Source organism: Aureobasidium namibiae, assembly GCF_000721765.1.
Source record: "Aureobasidium namibiae CBS 147.97 unplaced genomic scaffold scaffold_15, whole genome shotgun sequence".
Taxonomy (NCBI): Eukaryota; Fungi; Ascomycota; class Dothideomycetes; order Dothideales; family Saccotheciaceae; genus Aureobasidium; species Aureobasidium namibiae.
This window is the reverse complement of record NW_013581194.1, coordinates 671,073-690,022: the sequence shown is the minus strand read 5'-3', so window position 1 is coordinate 690,022 and position 18,950 is coordinate 671,073. Positions and strand designations below refer to the sequence as shown.

General features: G+C 51.6%; 9 protein-coding genes across 9 annotated transcripts; 4 read left to right on the top strand and 5 right to left on the bottom strand.

Annotated features, from left to right (window-relative positions):
- Window positions 1–148: 148 nt before the first annotated feature.
- M436DRAFT_52888 (uncharacterized protein) lies at window positions 149–2,025 on the bottom strand (the record flags this gene model as incomplete). Its single annotated transcript, XM_013569373.1, has 2 exons — window positions 149–914; window positions 968–2,025. The coding sequence occupies 2 exons, from the start codon at window positions 2,023–2,025 to the stop codon at window positions 149–151; spliced, it is 1,824 nt and encodes a 607-aa protein (XP_013424827.1).
- A 1,168-nt stretch (window positions 2,026–3,193) lies between these two features.
- On the top strand, window positions 3,194–4,365 carry M436DRAFT_84400 (Clavaminate synthase-like protein; the record flags this gene model as incomplete). The annotated part of the gene is made up of 2 exons (XM_013569570.1): window positions 3,194–3,393; window positions 3,456–4,365. The coding sequence occupies 2 exons, from the start codon at window positions 3,194–3,196 to the stop codon at window positions 4,363–4,365; spliced, it is 1,110 nt and encodes a 369-aa protein (XP_013425024.1).
- Window positions 4,366–4,853: 488 nt separating this feature from the next.
- Window positions 4,854–7,661, top strand: M436DRAFT_52714 (amidohydrolase; the record flags this gene model as incomplete). The annotated part of the gene is made up of 1 exon (XM_013569345.1): window positions 4,854–7,661. One exon carries the CDS (start codon window positions 4,854–4,856, stop codon window positions 7,659–7,661), a length of 2,808 nt encoding a protein of 935 aa, XP_013424799.1.
- A 646-nt stretch (window positions 7,662–8,307) lies between these two features.
- Window positions 8,308–8,517, bottom strand: M436DRAFT_53066 (uncharacterized protein; the record flags this gene model as incomplete). The annotated part of the gene is made up of 1 exon (XM_013569404.1): window positions 8,308–8,517. A coding segment is annotated over one exon (210 nt), but the record flags the coding sequence as incomplete, so codon positions are not given.
- A 763-nt stretch (window positions 8,518–9,280) lies between these two features.
- M436DRAFT_75151 (uncharacterized protein) lies at window positions 9,281–11,764 on the bottom strand (the record flags this gene model as incomplete). The annotated part of the gene is made up of 2 exons (XM_013569569.1): window positions 9,281–11,263; window positions 11,312–11,764. The coding sequence occupies 2 exons, from the start codon at window positions 11,762–11,764 to the stop codon at window positions 9,281–9,283; spliced, it is 2,436 nt and encodes an 811-aa protein (XP_013425023.1).
- A 269-nt stretch (window positions 11,765–12,033) lies between these two features.
- Window positions 12,034–12,402, top strand: M436DRAFT_52950 (uncharacterized protein; the record flags this gene model as incomplete). Its single annotated transcript, XM_013569382.1, has 1 exon — window positions 12,034–12,402. The coding sequence occupies one exon, from the start codon at window positions 12,034–12,036 to the stop codon at window positions 12,400–12,402; it is 369 nt and encodes a 122-aa protein (XP_013424836.1).
- A 6-nt stretch (window positions 12,403–12,408) lies between these two features.
- Window positions 12,409–13,074, top strand: M436DRAFT_53009 (UMP-CMP kinase-like protein; the record flags this gene model as incomplete). Its single annotated transcript, XM_013569397.1, has 1 exon — window positions 12,409–13,074. One exon carries the CDS (start codon window positions 12,409–12,411, stop codon window positions 13,072–13,074), a length of 666 nt encoding a protein of 221 aa, XP_013424851.1.
- A 318-nt stretch (window positions 13,075–13,392) lies between these two features.
- Window positions 13,393–15,892, bottom strand: M436DRAFT_75149 (uncharacterized protein; the record flags this gene model as incomplete). The annotated part of the gene is made up of 4 exons (XM_013569568.1): window positions 13,393–14,980; window positions 15,035–15,447; window positions 15,504–15,659; window positions 15,713–15,892. 4 exons carry the CDS (start codon window positions 15,890–15,892, stop codon window positions 13,393–13,395), a joined length of 2,337 nt encoding a protein of 778 aa, XP_013425022.1.
- Window positions 15,893–16,800: 908 nt separating this feature from the next.
- Window positions 16,801–18,782, bottom strand: M436DRAFT_52881 (cyclophilin-type peptidyl-prolyl cis-trans isomerase; the record flags this gene model as incomplete). The annotated part of the gene is made up of 2 exons (XM_013569372.1): window positions 16,801–18,614; window positions 18,668–18,782. 2 exons carry the CDS (start codon window positions 18,780–18,782, stop codon window positions 16,801–16,803), a joined length of 1,929 nt encoding a protein of 642 aa, XP_013424826.1.
- Window positions 18,783–18,950: the final 168 nt, after the last annotated feature.

Genomic DNA, 18,950 nt, shown 5'->3' with positions numbered 1-18,950 from the left:
TGCTTCATCCTGTCACATGAATCCGGTCACACGTTGCCTAGAGACTTGTGGTTTATCTGTCACATGAATCGACGGGAAAAGGAAGAGCAAGCATTCTTAGTTCTCATGTTACGAAGTCCAGTATCAACCTAAATGCAGAACCACCTCTTTACTTGTTTCTCTTGAGAAGAGTGAGCTTGTCACCGACAGATCCATCAGCACCCTTGGTGAAGGACCAAGTCGCAGAAGTAGAGGTGATCTTCAGCTTGCTGAAACCATAATCTCTCTGGTTCAAGACTGCAGTAATGTTGAGAACAGGCTGGTCTGCATCCAGAGTGCTGTGAGACTCAATGTTGCCAGCCATACCGTTGATAACATGAACCATTGACTTGCCCTCATTAGTGTAGTAAGTGTTGTTATCCTTGATGGAAGCAGTATCGATGGTACCATTGCGACCAAGAGGGAAGAGGCGTTCGTACCAGTGGATGTGGCCTGCAAAGTAAGCATCCACACCATACTCGAGCATCAATGCCTCGAATGCATTGCGAACATTGCCCTGGTAGGAAGCGGTCTGACTGCTGTACATGGGTCTGTGGCCATTGATGAAGATCCACGGAGTCTTGGTGCGGTCGACCTTGGCGAGATCCTTGGCCAACCACTGGTATTGCTCATAAGCCTTGTTGTCTTTCCAGTTGTTCCCGTCAATACGACCGAAGGGACCACTGTCGGTGATGAAGGTCTGGGACTCAGTGGGAAGAGTCTCGTTACCCTTGATGTCACGCACAAAGGGCCATTCGGGGCTGTATGCGAAGTCTGTCTCGGTGTCGATGCTGACAAAATGGGCAAGACCGTAATCGAAAGAGTACCAGAAGTTGCCGACGCCACCGCTCTCGACTCCAGGCATACGGAATCTGTGTTGGAAGGTGGTGAAGTTTCTACGAAAAAAAACTGTCAGTACTACCAAATAGACCATGATGTGATGACATACCTCTGAGATTCGGGACAGCTGTAGTAGTTCAATGCCGACTTGGGTGCAGAAGAGTTGGCCTTGTCGTTGTTGAGATAGGCAGTGAGTGTGTTATTGCCTCCGTCGAACTCGGCGCATGCAGCCTCGTGGTTACCGGGCAAAACCATGTATGGAACCTTGGTAGTGATGTCTGACATCCATTGCTGCCAAAGATCCCAGTTGGACTCGTACAACACAGACATATCACCGCCCTGAGGTCCACCCTGGTTGGGAACCTCGCCGGCGGGCAAGGGTGCGTTGAGGTACTCAGCGGGGTAGGGAGGACCACCTGGAAGCCTGGTCGAGCTGCCGTTGTAACAGACAGGCCAAGAGTCTTCGCAAGGCAAAATACCGCTGTACCAGTCATCTGCGTAAGAGATATCTCCTCCGTGCCAGGCGAAAGCAAGACCATCGTCAGCAGCGTTGCCGAGGTATTTGTGAGTACCATGAGCGTTGGTGTAGCCCATATCGTTCAAGACAGCAACAGTGAACTCGGAACGGTCACCAGGAGCGTGTGCAGTTCTGAAACTCAGTGTCTGGGACTCGGTGGTACCATTGGCCGCAGGGATCCTGTACCAGTACTTGGTGTTTGGCTTCAAGCCAGTGATCTGCACCTCATGGAAATGCTCACTGCACTGAGTAACAGGTGCAAGGGAGCAAGGAGGGGTACGAGCATAGGTGTTGGACTGTCCAACAGCAATGTTGTTGAGGTTATCCTGATGGGTGCCCCACTGGACTTGAGGTGCAGCTCCAAGACCGAAGGGAGTTTGGTAGTGGATGTGCATGCCGCCGGGAACATAGGCCAGGGAGATGACATTGACGTTGTTGGTAGGGTTGGAGGTCTTGGGCTTCACAGCCGGAGCTTCGACCAGACGAGGAAAGCCTTTTCCATTGCCGTTGACGGTAGGGTCAACCCAGTCACCGACTGGAATGGCAGGTCCGGTGTAAGGAAAGCGAGTGTCGACATCACGACGGGAAGCAGATGGTGCTGCTGCCACGAGAGCAGTGCCAAAGAGTACGGCTCCAATGGTGTTCTTCATGCTGTCGGATACAAAGCGAATGGAGATATCCAGTGTACGATTCTCAATGACTTACCTTCTTATATACTAATGGCGGTCTGATCTTGTTCCGACCTAGCCATTGGCACGGATGCCACACATTGTCCCGTCTCGAGTTTTTGGCGTACAGATGTGGATCCAGTTACTATGCCACGGAACAATTGTGCAGCCATATAGATGCAGGAGGCGGTTTCCGAAGAGCGAGCAATAGGTGAGATAGCCACACGTGCTTATCTCTACCAATGTCTGATTGGCGTGTGTCGTTTGCACGTGCTCGGTACCGACGGCATCGATCAACACTTCCATGCCGCCGCCTTCATCAGTCCCTGAAGGCACGCCAACCGACCTGCCGGATTGCGACAAGCTTCAAGGGAAAGCATCGAGAAAAGCTTTGCGTTGCTTCAATGGCTTGGGATGCAGTGGGCTCGTCTGAGTGGTCGACGCGTCGTGCCGTGGCGACATGGAAATACAAGCCGTGCTGAGATATATCCTTGCGGCCCGAGAAATATGATATGCAAATATCATCTGTGGACGGCTCAAGCTTTTGCAGTCAACCAACCATTCGAACATGAGCGAACACTTTTCTGAAGATAAGGGGCAGCCAGCCGCCAGCCGAAAGCGATGGATATTGAGATGCATAGAAAAGAAAAAATCAAGTTCTATCTGACGGCTGCATGACTAAACACAATAGCCAGTTGCGTGGTCCCATCCCAGCTCATGCCTCGAATGTCTAGATTGAGAGGGCAACTATTCTTTCAGACATTCCTCGGCCTGGGCCTAGAAAAGTCAGCCTTGTCGTTGTTCAGGTAAGCAGTGAACGTATTGTTGCCTCCGTTAAACTTTGTTCAGATGGCCTCGTAGTTTTCGGGCAGGCCATGTATGGAACCTTAGCGACAATTGCATCGGTCCACCGTCATATATCCCACCTCTACTCGTATAACACATATCCATCAACATCTCCCTGTAGGTCTGGCACTCGCAACAAGATTGTCCCTATAGGTATGCAGGTACTACACTGTCGATCACGCAATCTGCCGTGATATCTTGGCGGTTCGGATGAACAGGTGCGGAGTCGCTATGCTTCCACGCCTTTGTGAACACTTCATCTACATACGTCTGATTTGTTGTACATGGAGTGAATTATAGCAAGATGTCATTCACAGCTGTGCCAGTCTTGGATCTTGCAAAAGCTAATGACCCAGCTACAAAACCTCAACTACTCGAGGAGCTGCGTCATGCCTTGATGGAAGTCGGCTTTCTGTATATCAAGAATACCGATATCTCAAATGATCTTCTGGAAAAAGTCAAAGCTACCGGGAAGGCAGTCTTCGACATTCCTGGGGAGGAAAAGTAAATTCTAACGACAATTCGGATGACTTCATCTTCCAGCATCATATCTAACAGGAGACCAGGCTGAAGATCGAGATGAAGAATGCACCTTCTTTCCTTGGTTACTCTCGTTTAGCAGCAGAGATCACTGCCGGAAAGATAGACCAACGCGAACAGTTCGACTTCTCGACAGAGCATCCTATTCCGGAAGCAGGAGCTCCGCGCTATGAGAATCTTCGAGCTCCGAATCAATGGCCATCTGAGAACGCACTACCAGACTTTCGGGCGACCTTTACCGAATACATGAGCCGGATGGGCGAGATGTCTATCGCTTTCACTTCTCTGATTGCCGAAGCCATCCACCTGCCTAGGAATGCTTTCGATAAATACTTTGACAAAGACCAACAGCACAAACTGAAGATCGTCAAATATCCAGACGTGTCAACTCTTGGTCAGGATGGTAGTGTCGACGTGCAAGGTGTTGGTCCTCACAAAGATTCGATGCTCACGAGCTACCTGTTGCAAGTCACAGATCATCGTGGTCTCCAGGTGCAGAATGTGCAAGGCAAATGGATTGATTGTCCACCAATTCCTGGCACGCTCGTTGTAGCCATAGGCCAGGGACTCGAAGCCTTGACCCAAGGTGTTTGCGTATCGACAACTCATCGCGTGTTGTCGCCTTCTGCTGGTTCAGGCGCCAGACTTTCCATACCATTCTTCCAGGGAGTGAGATATGACGCAGAATTTGACGAACTGGACGCGGTTGGCGTTGGTAGTGTCCCAGAAGAGATCAAGGAACAACGCCGACGTGTGGTGGACAGAAGTGGTGGTCGCATTGATGATGTTGAATTCACGTTCAAGAAGGGTAACAAAGCGAAGACGCTTGGCGAGGCTACTCTGCGAAATCGAGTCAAGAGTCATCAGGATGTCGGCCAACGTTGGTATCCTGATATACTCCAAGAACTCCGTGAGGAGTGGGGGACAGCGACGTAGCTATGTCAGGGTGTAGGACCTGATTACGAGCTGACAAGTCATTCTCTCGTTTCAATTCATCATCGCACACCTTTCTAAGAAAAGACGATACAGTACTTGGTATGTTGTCATTTGTTTGAGCGATGACATGCTCGAGTTGTTCCATATACAAACGTGATTCGAAGTCCGATGATGCAGCCACTGATTCTCATGATGGATTTGATGAGAATAGAAATTGAGAAATACGTATTGAATCAACTTTCATTGGTATGTGGCTATTAAACTCATCTTCTGTCTTGTGTAACATGTCTTGATGATTGTTGTTGGAGGTCGATAGAGTACCAAGAATCGTGCCCCGCAGTCGGTTGGCCGAGCTTCCATGTCGCCTTCCTATTTCGGGAGGTGCCTTGATAGATCCGCCGTAACCAGCCACCCTCGCTCGATAACGTGATTCATCCCATTTAACAAGATCACTCCCAATAGTTTCTCTGTTCCAGTCATCAACAACTATGGACAAGGAAGGACTACCACAATACTCCGAGGTCGTCAGACCATGGGCAGACCGTCGTCGTAAACGCCGCGTCTTTCGACTTGTGGCAGCTACAGCTCTTTCCTACTTTGCATATTCAGCATACAAGATCTCTGCAAACACCGAGAAGCCAGTCAGTCTGCTTTCTGCAACTCGCTTACAAGAGGACTTTGCTACATGCGCTGCTCTCCAAAGAGTCCCGGAAGCTCTATCTAGCGGACGTGAATACAACAAGCGTTATGTGAACGGCACCAAGCCCGTGCTGATTCACAATGCTACCGTTTGGACCGGAGAACCTGCACATGGGACAAGTGAAGAAGACGCTCGGCAAGGCAAAGGCTATGCTTGGGTCCAATCAGATGTCTTCATCGAACACGGTCTCATCAAGAAAGTCGCGTCATCCATCTCGCTTGCAGACCTTCCTTCGGATGTTGAGACTTTCAATGCCCATGGACGTCAAGTGACAGCTGGCATAGTTGACATGCACAGTCATGCCGGTCTCGGCAGTCTTGGAGGCCTCCAGGGAGATGAGAACGAGCTTTCGAGCGATATCACTCCTTACGTCAAGTCATTAGACTCTCTTGACCCGCTTCATCCGGAGATACAGTGGATCAAGTCCGGTGGTGTCACAACTTCGCTGCTCCTTCCTGGCTCTGGAAATAACATCGGTGGAGAGGCATTCCTTGTCAAGCTTGCTGTTGGCAAGGAAGGTGGCCGTGCTGAGCTCAGTCAGCAAGACATGCTGGCGGACCCTGATCACACCTGGAGATATATGAAGAATGCCTGTGGCGAGAACCCCAAGAGAGTCTATGGCAAAGTCGGCGAGAGAGGTCCTTTCAGCCGCATGGGCGAAGGTTGGGAGTTCAGACATGCATACGAGCAAGCAAGAGATTATGTCAAGTCTCAAGACGACTGGTGTGCTGCTGCCAAATCAGTCGGCGCTGAGAACATGCACAGTTATCTCCCTCAGCAACTCGAATGGGAGAACTTGGGAGCCGTTCTTCGTGGTCAAGTTCGAGTAAACACCCACTGCTACACCATTCCCGATCTCGAAATGTACGTGCGTCTCACCAACGAGTTCAAGTTCAGGGTCTACGCCTTCCATCACGCTCACCAGACCTATCTTGTGCCTAATGTCCTGAAGAGAGCTTACGGTGGCACACCTGCAGCTGCTCTCTTTGGAGACAACATGTACTACAAGGTTGAAAGTTACACAGCATCTGAGCAGTCCGGCAAAATCCTTTACGATTCCGGAATTACACCGGTTTACGTGAGCGATAATCCCGTCATCAACTCCCAGCACGTCAAACAGGAAGCTGCCAAAGCTTATGGCTATGGTTTGCCGTATCATGTTGCACTGGCTGGCTTGACATCTGCTCCTGCTGAGCTCCTCGGGATGGGAGAAAGACTTGGAAAGCTCAAGGCTGGCTTTGATGCTGATGTCGTTGTCTGGGACTCTGATCCGCTATCTCTCGGTGCCGCACCAATTCAGGTCTGGATTGATGGTGCGCCTCAGTTCAAGGATCCTGTGGAGCTGAAGAAGCCTCTGACTTCGCCCATCAAACCTGATCTTGCACTTGCAGAGGATCACAGCGAGGCTGAAACCGGCGAGGATGTCGTCTTCACGGGTGTCACCAACATCCGTATCCCTGGACTGGCCTCCTCGTCTGAAATCAAAGGCCCGGCCACCGTGGTCGTCTCTCGTGGCAAGATCATTTGTGCCGGCTCTTGTGACAACGAGGTACGCACTGCGGCCAAGAACAATGCTCGTACTGTGACTCTGAACAATGGATACCTCACTCGCCCGCTCACCGCGTTCGGCTCTGGTTTGGGCCTACAGGAAATCATGCAGCAGCCACAGACTTACGATGGTCGTGTCAACTCGAAGACCTGGGCAAGAGCAGTTGACGGTCTCCTTCTTGACGGCAAGAACCTCTTTGCAGCTTATCGTCACGGTGTTACCAAGGCCATATCGGCCCCAATTGCTCATGGCGGGGGTATCTCCCTTCGTGGCATCTCTGCTGGATTCTTGACTGGTGCAAAGACACCGTTGAGCAAGGGAGCTGTATTTGCCGAGGAAGCAGCAGTCCACTATGACTTCACCCTGAAGGCGAAAGATGATACCAACCCATCGATCTCAAGTCTGGTAGCCAACTTGCGCCACTTGCTTCTCGAAGCAGTCCGCAACAACGAGACCATCACCGACACCTTCTCGGAAGCTGCATACCTGAAGAAAGTCGTAGAAGGCAAATCTGCTCTTGTACTGAGCGTGCACAGCGCAGACACCATCTCTGCTCTTCTCCGTCTGAAGTCTACCGTGGAATCTGAAAGCAAGACCACTCTCCGCCTTGTTGTTCTCGGAGCCGCAGAGTCCTACCTCGTAGCCAAGGAGTTGGCAGACGCCGACGTCGCAGTCGTGCTAGCTCCACTACTTCCGTGGGCACAGTCTTGGGACCAGCGCCGCTCTCTCATGGGAGCACCCCTCCATAACGGCACCGCCATTGACGTCCTCCTAGACGCTGGTGTCCGTGTTGCCATCGGCGTTGATGAAATCTGGGAAACCAGGGATCTGGGTCTTACAGCTGGTATTGCGTACAAGAACAGCGAAGGCAGATTGACCGAGCAGCAAGCTCTGGATCTTGTCAGCAGTAACTTCTACGAGTTCTTGGGTTTGGAGGAGCCGGAGGTGGGGAGTGAATTTGTTGTTCATGAGGGCAGCCCGTTGGAGATTGGGGGTAGGGTTGTTGCTATTGCCGATGGCTCGGGTAAGACTGAGGTTTGGGTTTGAGATGAGTTGGGGTGGAAGGGAAATCCAATTCTATGAGTAGGTAGCTAGTAGGAGTCTACACGATCAATTGCTCCAATCCCTGGGTGATCTTCATGCTGTCTTCATATACTCGCACAACTGTGCGCTCACCATCGATTACATAAGCATTTGCGATCTAGGTCTCGTGGTCTAGCGGTATGATACTCGCTTAGGGAGATTTGGCATGCTTGTCATTCTTGAAAACTCTAAGTCTATGTTGCGAGTGGTCCCGGGTTCGATTCCCGGCGAGACCCCTTCCTTTTGTTGGTCGTTGCACTGTTTTTGGGCATGAGGATGATAGGGTGGATGTAATGGAGTTGGTAGAAGAACGATCATCGTAGGTTTAAGAGGTAGGTAGATATCAGGTGTTTCAGTTGACACAACCAGTATGCACACTGTTTCGTTCGCTTGTGTTCTCTTTTTGTTGAAAGATATGGTCGACGTGCTCGCACAAGGCCTCACTTGACCTATGGGTTGTTGACTCTCAGCGCATGCTCACAAAAATCTGTTTTCTTGCCTTGCCTTGCCAAGATTTGTCGCGTTCGCCGCACGTGCCTTTCGCGCTTCACGCACTTCCCCACGAAATTTCGCGGATTTCCCACGTGCCGTCCCGTGCTTCCGAAGCTTGTCAGAATCTTGGCAAAAAAAGAAACAAAAAAAACTTCTTCATTTTCGGTCCTATACCACAACGACATCGTGCAAAAAGAGGATGACAACGAATGTATAGGAATAGCCGAAGGCGGGGCTCGAACCCGCGACCTTGAGGTGTCTGTGATATATCGTTGATACGATAAGAGCCACACGCTCTACCGATTGAGCTACCCCGGCAGGTCTGATTTGATCAAGTTGTGTGACACAACTGGCTGCTGTCATGGAGGACCGGAAATCGATTGAGTATATGATGTCTGAAACCAACCAGTTGATGCAGATAGAGAAGCCGGTCCGAAGGGTATGTGTATCAATAGTGATGTCTTATGTGAATATGTTAGCAGTAGTGAGGAGACTGACTGTGTATGAGTTCACTAGTGATCTCGAGGAAAGTAATCAGTATCTGGACTTGTCGTGACATGAAAGTCCGACATAGCTACCGATGATACACTGCTTGGTATTGACATGTCAACTCTTGCAAATCAGTCAAATGACAGACTTTGATGCTTACGAAGCATACTCAATAGAAGTAGCACAGTTCGAGAAGTAGTATGAGAAGGATAAAATAAAGAAAAGTTCATACGTGCAGGTGATATCGTGATATTGTCATCGACAGGATAATCTGCTTGTACGCAGTATGACCCTGTCATGAAAGTGTATCCTGAACCCGAAGCCTACTATTTGCAGTCGTATTCTCAGATGGCCATACTCGTAATAGGCATCAGACAAAGTCCCACGGCACGTTGAGGCGATTGACAAACCAAGGCTTGTCTCGTCAAGAAGAGAAATGGAGAGTAACAAGTCTGTGTATCATTCAATGTCTTCCAATAAAGTGACTATTCTGTACCAAGTAAGATGCTCTGCTAAGGAGCGAGAACGGTTCGTTCATCTAAGATGTAATGGTGCTCGAGCACTTTCCTTCCTTTCTCAAGTCCGAGTGACTTTGCAATGTTTCAACCCCAATTGAAGAGAACCTGCTTCTTTCCTTGTTTTCCTTTTCTGATGGTTCTCTGCTCCGGTGACTCTTCCACAGCAGGAGGACTATGCATACCACCTGATCCCGAAGCCCATGCCACAGTTGAGGGACCAGCAGCATTGACTCGTCGTACACCCGCTCCAGTATAACCAGGACTGAAGACTGTGCTAGTGGGCTTCTGTGCCTTTGGTAAAGATGGGAAGGCATCACCTCCACGGCCTGGCGGCTTGCTGTTACTGGGAGTGGCGGAGCGTGATGGCTGAGGCGTTGGGCGTGCAGATGCAGGTGCCGAGTTGAGCCATGATGCTTGCGTGGGATTTACGCGAACAGGTGGGGCGGCAGGAGTTGATGATCTCGAGGAAGCCGATAGAGGAGGAAAAGAGAGACCTCCGGCACTTGAAGGATTTCCACCCGAGTGTGGAGCAACAGCAGAACCATAAGAACGAGTGTTGTTAGAACGCGAACTTTGTGCCGTGCTCGACTTGAGGTTCAGAATACGCTTGGAGCCAACGCCATTGCCAAGAACAGATGCTGCGCTGGTGCTTGGTCCAGACTGACCGCCAGCAGCATGAGGAAGTGAGGGATAGTCCTCGTTGATGGATCGCCAATTATTCCAGGCTTTCAGTAATTGATCTCTCTTTGTGGCAATCTCGAAGATGTCGGCAAGTTCCTTGATCAGCTTGCCCAACTCGGCCGAAGACGTGTCGAAGAGCGCAAAGAAGGCATCGATGAGACGATCAGCAGTCAATGCTCCTTGACGGTAGATGGAGACCTTGTTGCGGAACTCGGCCAGCTTTGTCTGATCGTTGCGCAAGAGGTTGGCAGCACGCTCGTTGACCGCGTTGTGACGAAGGCGGCGAGCCTGTTCTTGTGGGGTCAAACCTGTCATGGAACGGTCGGGAGAAGCTGTGCGAGGAGTACCTGACGATGGTTGAAGGCTCAGAGAACCAAGTGACGGGAATGAATCGACAGGGCGAGAGGCGGTGACAGTGGCGGGTTCAGGAGCGTTGGTAGGAGCTCTGGCAGCATACGTCTCGGTCTGCTGGGTGAGCTGACCGCCGAAGCTGCGAGTCGAGACTGACTGAGCACTCTGAATGGCCATTTGGCGTTGGTAGGCCATCTCTGCTCTACCCATGGGTTGCGCAGATGAGACGGGCAAGGGGTCAGCATTTGGGTCGCGTCCACGACCACCTCCACGACGCTCTCTGTTGTTGTTATCCCTGTTGTTATTGCGCTGGGGACGGTCTTGGTGATGAGGAGCACGGTAATCGAAGCCGGAGATGTCGACTCTGCGGGCATCACGACGAGCGTCCTTGGTCAAGCCGTTGGGGTGAGCTTCAAGCTGATGAGCCTTCAGATCCATTTCAGAGTCAAAGACGACAAACTTCTTGTCCAAGCACTCCTGATCAGGGCAGACGAAATGGTCCTTTCGGAAGTGGACCTCGAGGGCATTGTAATCGACGTAGTACTGAGGGTGTCTGCCACCGTCACGACGGTCGCACAAGTGACAGCGTTCGTGGCGGTCACGGCAATGAGAGAACAACTCGTCGTCGCCGTAGAAGCGTTGACGACAGAAACCACATTCGGGGTGACCCTTGAAGCCAGACTGATTCTCTGCACCAGGGATGTCGTCTCCATGCTTCTCGTGTCTACGCAGATCTTGGACGGTGAATAGATCGTGTTCGTGGGTGAAGACCTTCTTGTTACGGGTGCAGAGATCGCACATCTGCTTGTGGTGGACACTCTTGACGTGACGGTGCAGGTCTGGCCAGCCTAGACAGGCAGCATCGCATGACGGGTCGGGACAGTTGTAGCGTAGTAGGAGGATGGTGTCTTCGAAGATGTCCTGGCTCTCGTAGTGGATGCCCAGGTTGTCGTCGTTGTGGGTGAACTCTTGGGTTTTGTAGTCTTCGAAACGCTTGTTGGCATCGTCGGTGAAGATGACTTCTTCGGCACTTGTCTAGAGCGTGGTCAGTGGATGCATGAGATTAATCGTGTAAGGACATACTCGACAGTGAGCGCAAGTCTTTGTCTTGTAGAGGGCACGCAGTCTCAGGGAGCAGATGTGGCAGGTGCGGTGGTTGCAAGGAGCGACACTCTGGTGGACGACTGGTGAGGCGCAGATGAAGCAGACCTCGGCCTCGACATCGTCACCGTCTTCTGTTTGCGGTACTAGGGCCAGAGCCTTTCCCTTTGCTTGGATCTGTTGTTCCGTGGTGGGCTGGGGTTTGGCATCGTTGTCGTGGTGTGTGCCGGGGTCCCCTCCTGCTGCCCCTCCTCTGGCGCGTCCACCGCGACCTCTGCTTCTGCCAGCATTTCTGTTGCCGGCCTGGGGTTGTTCCGAGTCCTGGCCTTCGCGCGGTGCTCTGTTCCCTCCTCTGCCTCCTCTAGGGCGGTTGTTCCTGCCGCGATTGGCTGACTGATCCGTGTGTCCAGAAGTGGGGGCTGATGTGTCGGCCATGGTGTCTGTAGTTGCAAGAGTGTGTCGTCTGCAGGAATGAGAGTGTTGGAACCAAGCAAAAAGCGCAAGAAACGACAGCGACAGTCTCGCAACACGGCCAGAAATGTACAACAAGGTAGTGACTTTGTGGGTGGACGAGAATATTGGGCGGCCCTCGAGAACCATGACGGCATTCCGAGTCGAGCTCTGTGATTGGTCGAGCTGTTTGGGCCTTTCCGCCAGAGGGAAATGGCAGCCCCCCCGTAATCTCTCGACCGACACCAGCAATCATGACCTCCCTACTCGTACCGCTCCGCCTCTCACCTCTGCCACTTGCATCCAAGACTCGCTCTTTCTCCACATCCTTCCGCCGTCTCGCTCAGGAACCCTCCCCGGTCGACGCCCAAGCAGCGAGAGCCACAAAAGTCTCGGCCAACTACAGCAACCCGCAGATCCGCAAGCACCGCAGAGGCCCTTACGCAGACTCGCCCTTGCCCGTCCTCCCTCTGCTCGCCATCTTCTTCACCGGCTCCTTCCTCTTCTACAAGATCGCAAAGTCAAGAGAAGGCCAAGGCAAATCCCACTACGTCTTGCCCCCTAGAGACAAGAAGCCCCCACCCGCCAAAGACTTCAACTCCAACATCCACTCCGAACACTAAGCAACAATGCCTCCCGCAAACCTCCCCACCATCCCCGCCATGAACCGCGACAAGCCCCTCTTCCCCACCGGCACCGCTGACGGCGAGGCCACCGTCATCTTCGTCCTCGGCGGTCCCGGCGCTGGCAAGGGCACCCAATGCAGCAACATTGTCCGCGACTACAAGTTCAAGCACCTCTCCGCCGGCGACCTTTTGCGCGAAGAGCAAGACCGCAAGGGCAGCGACTTTGGCGATCTGATCAAGGAGTACATCCGCGACGGCAAGATTGTCCCCATGGAAGTCACCATCCAGCTGCTCGAAAACGCCATGCAGGCCACCATCAAGAACGACCACATCAACAAATTCCTCATCGACGGTTTCCCACGCAAGATGGACCAGGCTGTCCAATTCGAAAAGTCCGTCTGCAAGAGCAACTTTACTCTGTTCTTCGAGTGCACCGAGAAGGTCATGGAGGAGCGTCTGATCAACCGCGGCAAGACCAGTGGCAGAGCTGATGACAATGAGGAGAGTATCCGCAAGCGTTTCAGAACTTTTGTCGAGACCAGCATGCCTGTTGTCGACTACTTTGACAAGGACGGCCGTGTTGTCAAGATCCAGGCTGTCCAGACTCCTGACGAGGTCTACGAGCACGTCAAGCTCGGCTTCACTGAGCGCGGTATCAAGCTCGTTTAATCGGTTCTCACATAGACTATTTTCAACACAACATATCATGACTCCCTCTCCTCTTCTCAACATCCTCCACTAAATCATACCTCATCTTCTGATGATATCGTCCATCTTTACCATCCCTTTTCGTGAGTGAGAGCACAAGGCAGAATTTGTCATGATGTCTTGAAGAAAAATTTCAGTTGTCACAGGTGTTTTTGTCGTCACTAGGTTCTGCTACCAAATACCTCCCTCGTGCTCAATTAATGAGCTCCAAAATGGACCGCTACCAGATTTCCTCTCGAGTCGAGGAGGCGACCTCGGCCACTCTCAGGAGTGTAAGCTTCACTGCTCTCGAGCTCTGCCATATCTCGCCTCAAATCCCGATGGCTCTCCGTTGATGACAATGTACATCTCTAGAGCCATCTCCCTGAGCCTCCTTACCAAAGCCGCACGATCCTTCCTTTCCATGAGCCTGCCAACATTGATCAACTGATCGACAACTTGAGGAGCCGACATTCCATTGTTTCCAGTGAACTCGGCATCGTCTTCTGTCATGTCCAACGTGTAACCGTGAGCTGCAATCACCGCAAGAGCGTGCCCGAGTGCCTTGTCTGTATCACTGCGTGCATATGCATATGCGCAGTATCGGTTCAGCGTGATCAATCCAAGCCGTGGGAGCCCATGGTAAAATTCCCCAGGGTAGGTCTTCTCGATCTGGGCCAGGAGATCTTCGAACATCATGATGATTGCACGTGGCTCCAGGGTAGCGTTCAAGATCGGAAGCCTTCCAAGTACTTCCCTGACTTGCTGTAGCAGATGCTTGCGTTGCGTGGTTGCAGGGCAGTGCCTGTCTGCTTCGCAAAGCTTACAATCACAACTGAAGCCCCAGGTGCGAAGTGCGGCATCTCGAATCTCGTAATCCGCGTTCACCTCCTTGTACAGTGTGGTAATCTCCTCATCTTTTGCAATATCGCGAGTCGCTCTGAAGATGATCATGTCGCCGATGAAGCTGTGCTCGGCATTGTAGAGACAAGAATGATTGATCGCAGATGCATGTGACCAGAGGCCCATAGATCCATCCATCGAATCCGCACTTGGAGTTGCCAGAGCAGCATTGCCAAAACTTGTGAGATCAGCATCATGAGCATATCCGAAAGAGTTGTACTCGATGATGTTCTCGACACGGAAAATGTCAATGACAGGTCGACCATCCAGCATAGGAATGTCGAGACTCTCCAGTGGAGGGTAATTCGGACCGGCATAAAGACTCAGCAGTCTAGGACCGATACTGGGGTTAGCAAGTACCTTTTGAATGACTGCAGTCCACATGTTACCCTGTGTGCCAAAAGTCCCCCTGGTGGCTGATGGTGGAATGACCAGATGAAAGCTCTTCGGTGTGGCTGGTGATGGCACAAATGCCAATGCTTTCTCAGAGAGGATAATATCACCACATGCAATGCTTTCGATGGCAAACAGCCCACGTCCATGAGTCTGCGTACGGCGAGCTTCGGTTCTGCGTAGGAAATCGGCGTGGTCTACCCTGGTCCCGTGTGCTGCAGGGCCAGTGGCTGCCCAAAAGTTGACGCCTGTTGCTTGTTCGGCCATTCGGGCCTCTGTACGCTTCAGTTCTCGCAAACCGTCAACGTCGTTGGGCGCAATTCCGGTGACTGATGTGTATGCTGAATGTGCACGGTCATATACACCGAGCTCGTAAGCTGCACGGCCTGCTCGATAAAAGGCCCTCATCTTTTGGAGGTTTGCAACACCGTCTTCTTCTTGGGGTACAAGTCGCATGCCAGTCATCGCGTCGCTGTAGGCTCCGTCCCAATGCTCCAGGGAGATGCGAGCTTGTGCTCGATTGCGGTGAATCATACCTCCAAGGATGTCGTCTGCTTGACTTGCCGTCATGGCAGCGAGTGCTCTGTTGTAGCTGTTATACAGAGGTCAGTAGGGCTTGTCAGTCGGCGAGGAAGGCGGCACGAACCATCTTTCAGCTTCTATTGGATCCTGACTTCTCAGAGCTAGATTGCCAGCGTGCTTCCATTGGACAGCTGATCTTTCGATCCCACTGGTTCTCCAAGCACGAGGTAACACGGGGTTGTCGGTGTCCAAGAAGAGGATGTCAGACGGATGATCGACGCACAGGACACAGGCTTCATCCAAGACAGTCCGGAAGAATGGTTCCTTGATCACAAATAAGGAACCTTGCTGTATCATCTGAGATGAGTGGCTCGTGACTGCAAAGTCATGGATAGTGAGCAGTTCATGGTCACCGTTCTCGTCTTCGACAGCAATACAAGTCTGCATCGAGGAGTGTATAGCTGAGCTGCTGATTGCGCGGAGTAAGAGCATTGTACCGTAGTGATGATTCTCCATCAGAAGGTCACGAAGCATGATCTGTGGCTGAATTTAGCAATGGGCGTATTCTAACTATGAACTCGACAGACACATACCTTGGAAAGGGATGCCACTGAAGAAGTGCTTGGAGTGTGTGGCTCACTTAGAATCATGTTCCAGGCGATTCGGCGGTGGTCCAAGCTGGGACTATCCAACTCAAGTGCTTGATCGAAGGTTCGCACGAGCGAAGGTCTAGGTGCTTGTCTGATGACCTGTGATGCCGAGGTTAGTCGATATTTCGAGTGTACATTGATTCGAGATATACCTTAGGCGCAAGTCTCTGGAGTACAGCTGCTCGAGAAGGGGCAACTCTTTCCAAACCTCGACGCTCTCTCGCCTGTTGTCGAAGTCGAAGTTTGGCAACCTCGAGCTCTGCCTGCACCATGTCAATCTTCTGAGCAGAAGTGAGGGTATCTGGAGCCACAGTGGCTGCAGACTGGGCCATGGCAGTACTTGGATGAGTGGTGTAAGGTGGTGGTGGTGTTAGAGAATCCATGTTGACAAGGCAGAGATGAAGCAATGAATGAATAGTTGAGAACGTGTACGATTGTTGAGTGAAAGCTGTACTGTAGGTGGCGATCTGGTGATGAAGATAGAGGCGACGAGAAAGAACGTCGTGAATTTGGAGTGTTGGGTGTAGCCACAGGAGGGAGTTGATGGAAGAGACGGCAAACGGATTGCTAGTGAATAACCACGCGTCAAAGGGAAGCTTCGCAACGTGGTGAAGTTGTTCGTCGCTAGGCAATATGCATATGCCGCAAAGGGAAGTTGCATGTGAAGAAGCAGCGACCCGGCCACGAATGAAGACTCCAGAGCCAAAACACTCCAGTATCAACATGTATCCCTCATTATGACTTTCGTATCCCGAGCTGCAGCCCACTCGAGATAGGAAGCAGAGTGATCATTCTCGTGCTCACAAGTTTTGCATGGAGCGCAGACAGTGTTATGGAAATGCGAACATGCTTTGCTATTACTCAAGATTCTTTGAGGAGTCGATCAAGTCGATTGGCATTGATGCTACGAGGCCTGATGATACCCAGTGCATCTTGATGTGTAGATTCTCATCGTTTTGTGCCGCTAGGCGTCATACAACAAGCCATACGGTTCCGCAGGATTTAAGCTTGTGTCTTCCAGGCCACTGGTCGAGCTTGAATCCGTATCAGACTTCCGCAGGACGGACTCGAGTATATAGAAAGATTGTGCAGACCAATAGGTATCCAGTCCTGTTCTGAGCACATGAGGATTTTGTCAACAAAGGCCCACATTCAAAACCTGTCAAGATTCACGAATGAGATAAAAAGTAAGACGTGGCCACGGTGAGGATGGCAAGGCGGACAGCGGCACTACCTACCCCTAGCTCACCGAGATGCTAATGATCTTTATATCCTCCATCGGCTTCTCCTTCCACACCTTAGCATTTTCAATTCTGTGGACCACGTCCATGCCTCTGACCACGCGCCCGAAAATCGTGTGCTTGTCATCCAACCACGGCGTTTTTTCTGTTGTGATGAAGAATTGACTGGCATTGGTGTTCTTACCAGCATTTGCCATGCTGACTGTGTAGGGCTTGTCGTGACGCAAAGCAGGAGTGAATTCATCTTCAAAGTTGCTGCCCCATATACTGTCACCTCCAGTACCGTCACCTAGAGGGTCACCAGTTTGAATCATAAACTTGCGGATAATGCGGTGGAAGATGATGCCGTTGTAGTAGTCGTTTTTGCTGTGAACAGTAAAGTTCTCGACTGCTTTCGGGGCATGCTCTGGGTACAGACGTATCTGAATGTCGCCCATAGATGTGTGGATAGTAGCGGAGGAGCCTGTCTGGGCCTTTGCTGCCTCTGCTTGTTGTTTCGTCGCGATGGTACGCGGTTTTTCGTTATGGACGTCGCGGTCAGATTTGTTGACGTCGGTATCGTTTGTGAACATGTAGAAGCGCACTTTTCCTGATCCTGTTGCGACAAGCATCGAGTCACGAGCCTCAGCTTGTTGCAACAAAGGGTTATCACTGGCAGCCATCTGTACAGTGACAACACCCTTCTTCTCAGGCTGACCTTGGTAGAGGGCCAAGTTCAGAGCCCTAAAGGGCTCCTCCTTACCGTAGACTTTGACAACGCGGTTCGTTAGAGTGTTGATGACCTTTGTACCCAAGATTGAACCATAAAGGATGAAGTTGCCGGTCTCGTCAAAGATAACATTGATACGAGCGCGAACGGCAGGATGCTCAATTTCACGCTCAACACCCAGTCTTCGACCGAACTCGACATCGTCTAACCTGTCGATAGCAGTCCCGGCCTGCTGCATTTCGGTAATGGTAGCAAGTGATTCGTCATAGGTTCTGTACAGTTTGCCAGTAGGGAAGTCAAAGATGCGGACTTTGCGATCGGGAAAGGACATGGTTGCGAACTGCTGGCCAGTAGGAGACATGGTGATGGATGAGGGAACGGATTTGGCCTTCTTGAAGTCAAACAAGTTGGTTGAGCTCTTGATAGCAAAGACGTTGTCTGGCTTTTCGTAGTTGCTGGTAGGACTCCAGTATTCGACCATGCCGCCTTCGTCGACAGATACAACACAGTCGTGATGGTGGTTGTACGACATGAGCGACACCGAAACTTTGTGTAACTTCTCCAGCTCGTACAAGGGCGTCGTGTTCTCGCCTCTCCCGTCGTAGATGGTGATTTGAGGACTTTGTTCGTGAGAAACGGCCAATAGTGGCAGAGAAGCACCGCGGCCGTGTACAAAGCACACAGATCTGGGCGCGCGTTCGGGAGTGAGCATAGCCAGGAGATCGAAGGTGATGACATCGAAGATTTTGACAGAGCCGTCGACACCAGCAGTCGCGAAACTACGACCATCAGCGCTCACACTGACGCTCCTAACCTCTCCCTCGTGTGCCTTGAACTCCTTGACGAACTCTATCCCATCTGCAACCTTTTTCCAGAACTTGACTACGCCGTCGATTGAGGTGGTAATGAGAAAGTCGGTATGAGGTGTAAAGGTATTGAAGCATAGTTGGTCTTGGTGCATCATGGACTTCGAGTAGCGAGGCGAGGCAGGCAGAGCGGCGACGTAGAGTTTCTCATATGGCAGTTTCCTACGCTTCTTAGTCTTGGGAGCCGCTGCTGAAGGCAGTGCTGGACCAATGTCGTCGTCGTCATCCGAAGATGTGGCTGCAACAAGTCAGGAATCTGATCTAGACAAACTGAGAGTGTCGGATGCTTACAATCGGCGTCTTCATTGGTCGCATTGTCAATCTGCCGAGTCGCGTCCTCGGCCTCGACTTGATCTCTGGTGCGCTTGGTGCCTTGAGGCGATGCGACAACCGTTGGCTCTGCCATTGCTGTAGTTGGTCGATGGTCCAGTTGACAAAAGAGTGGTCGGTATCGGAACATTGCTTGCCGACGGCCGTCTCGCGCGAGAAGACGGACCGAGCCGCGCGTGAGTCACGTAGCTTCCGAGTCGATGTCATTGGCGGGGCGCAGAGAGTCTTGGTTTCCTTGTGACAA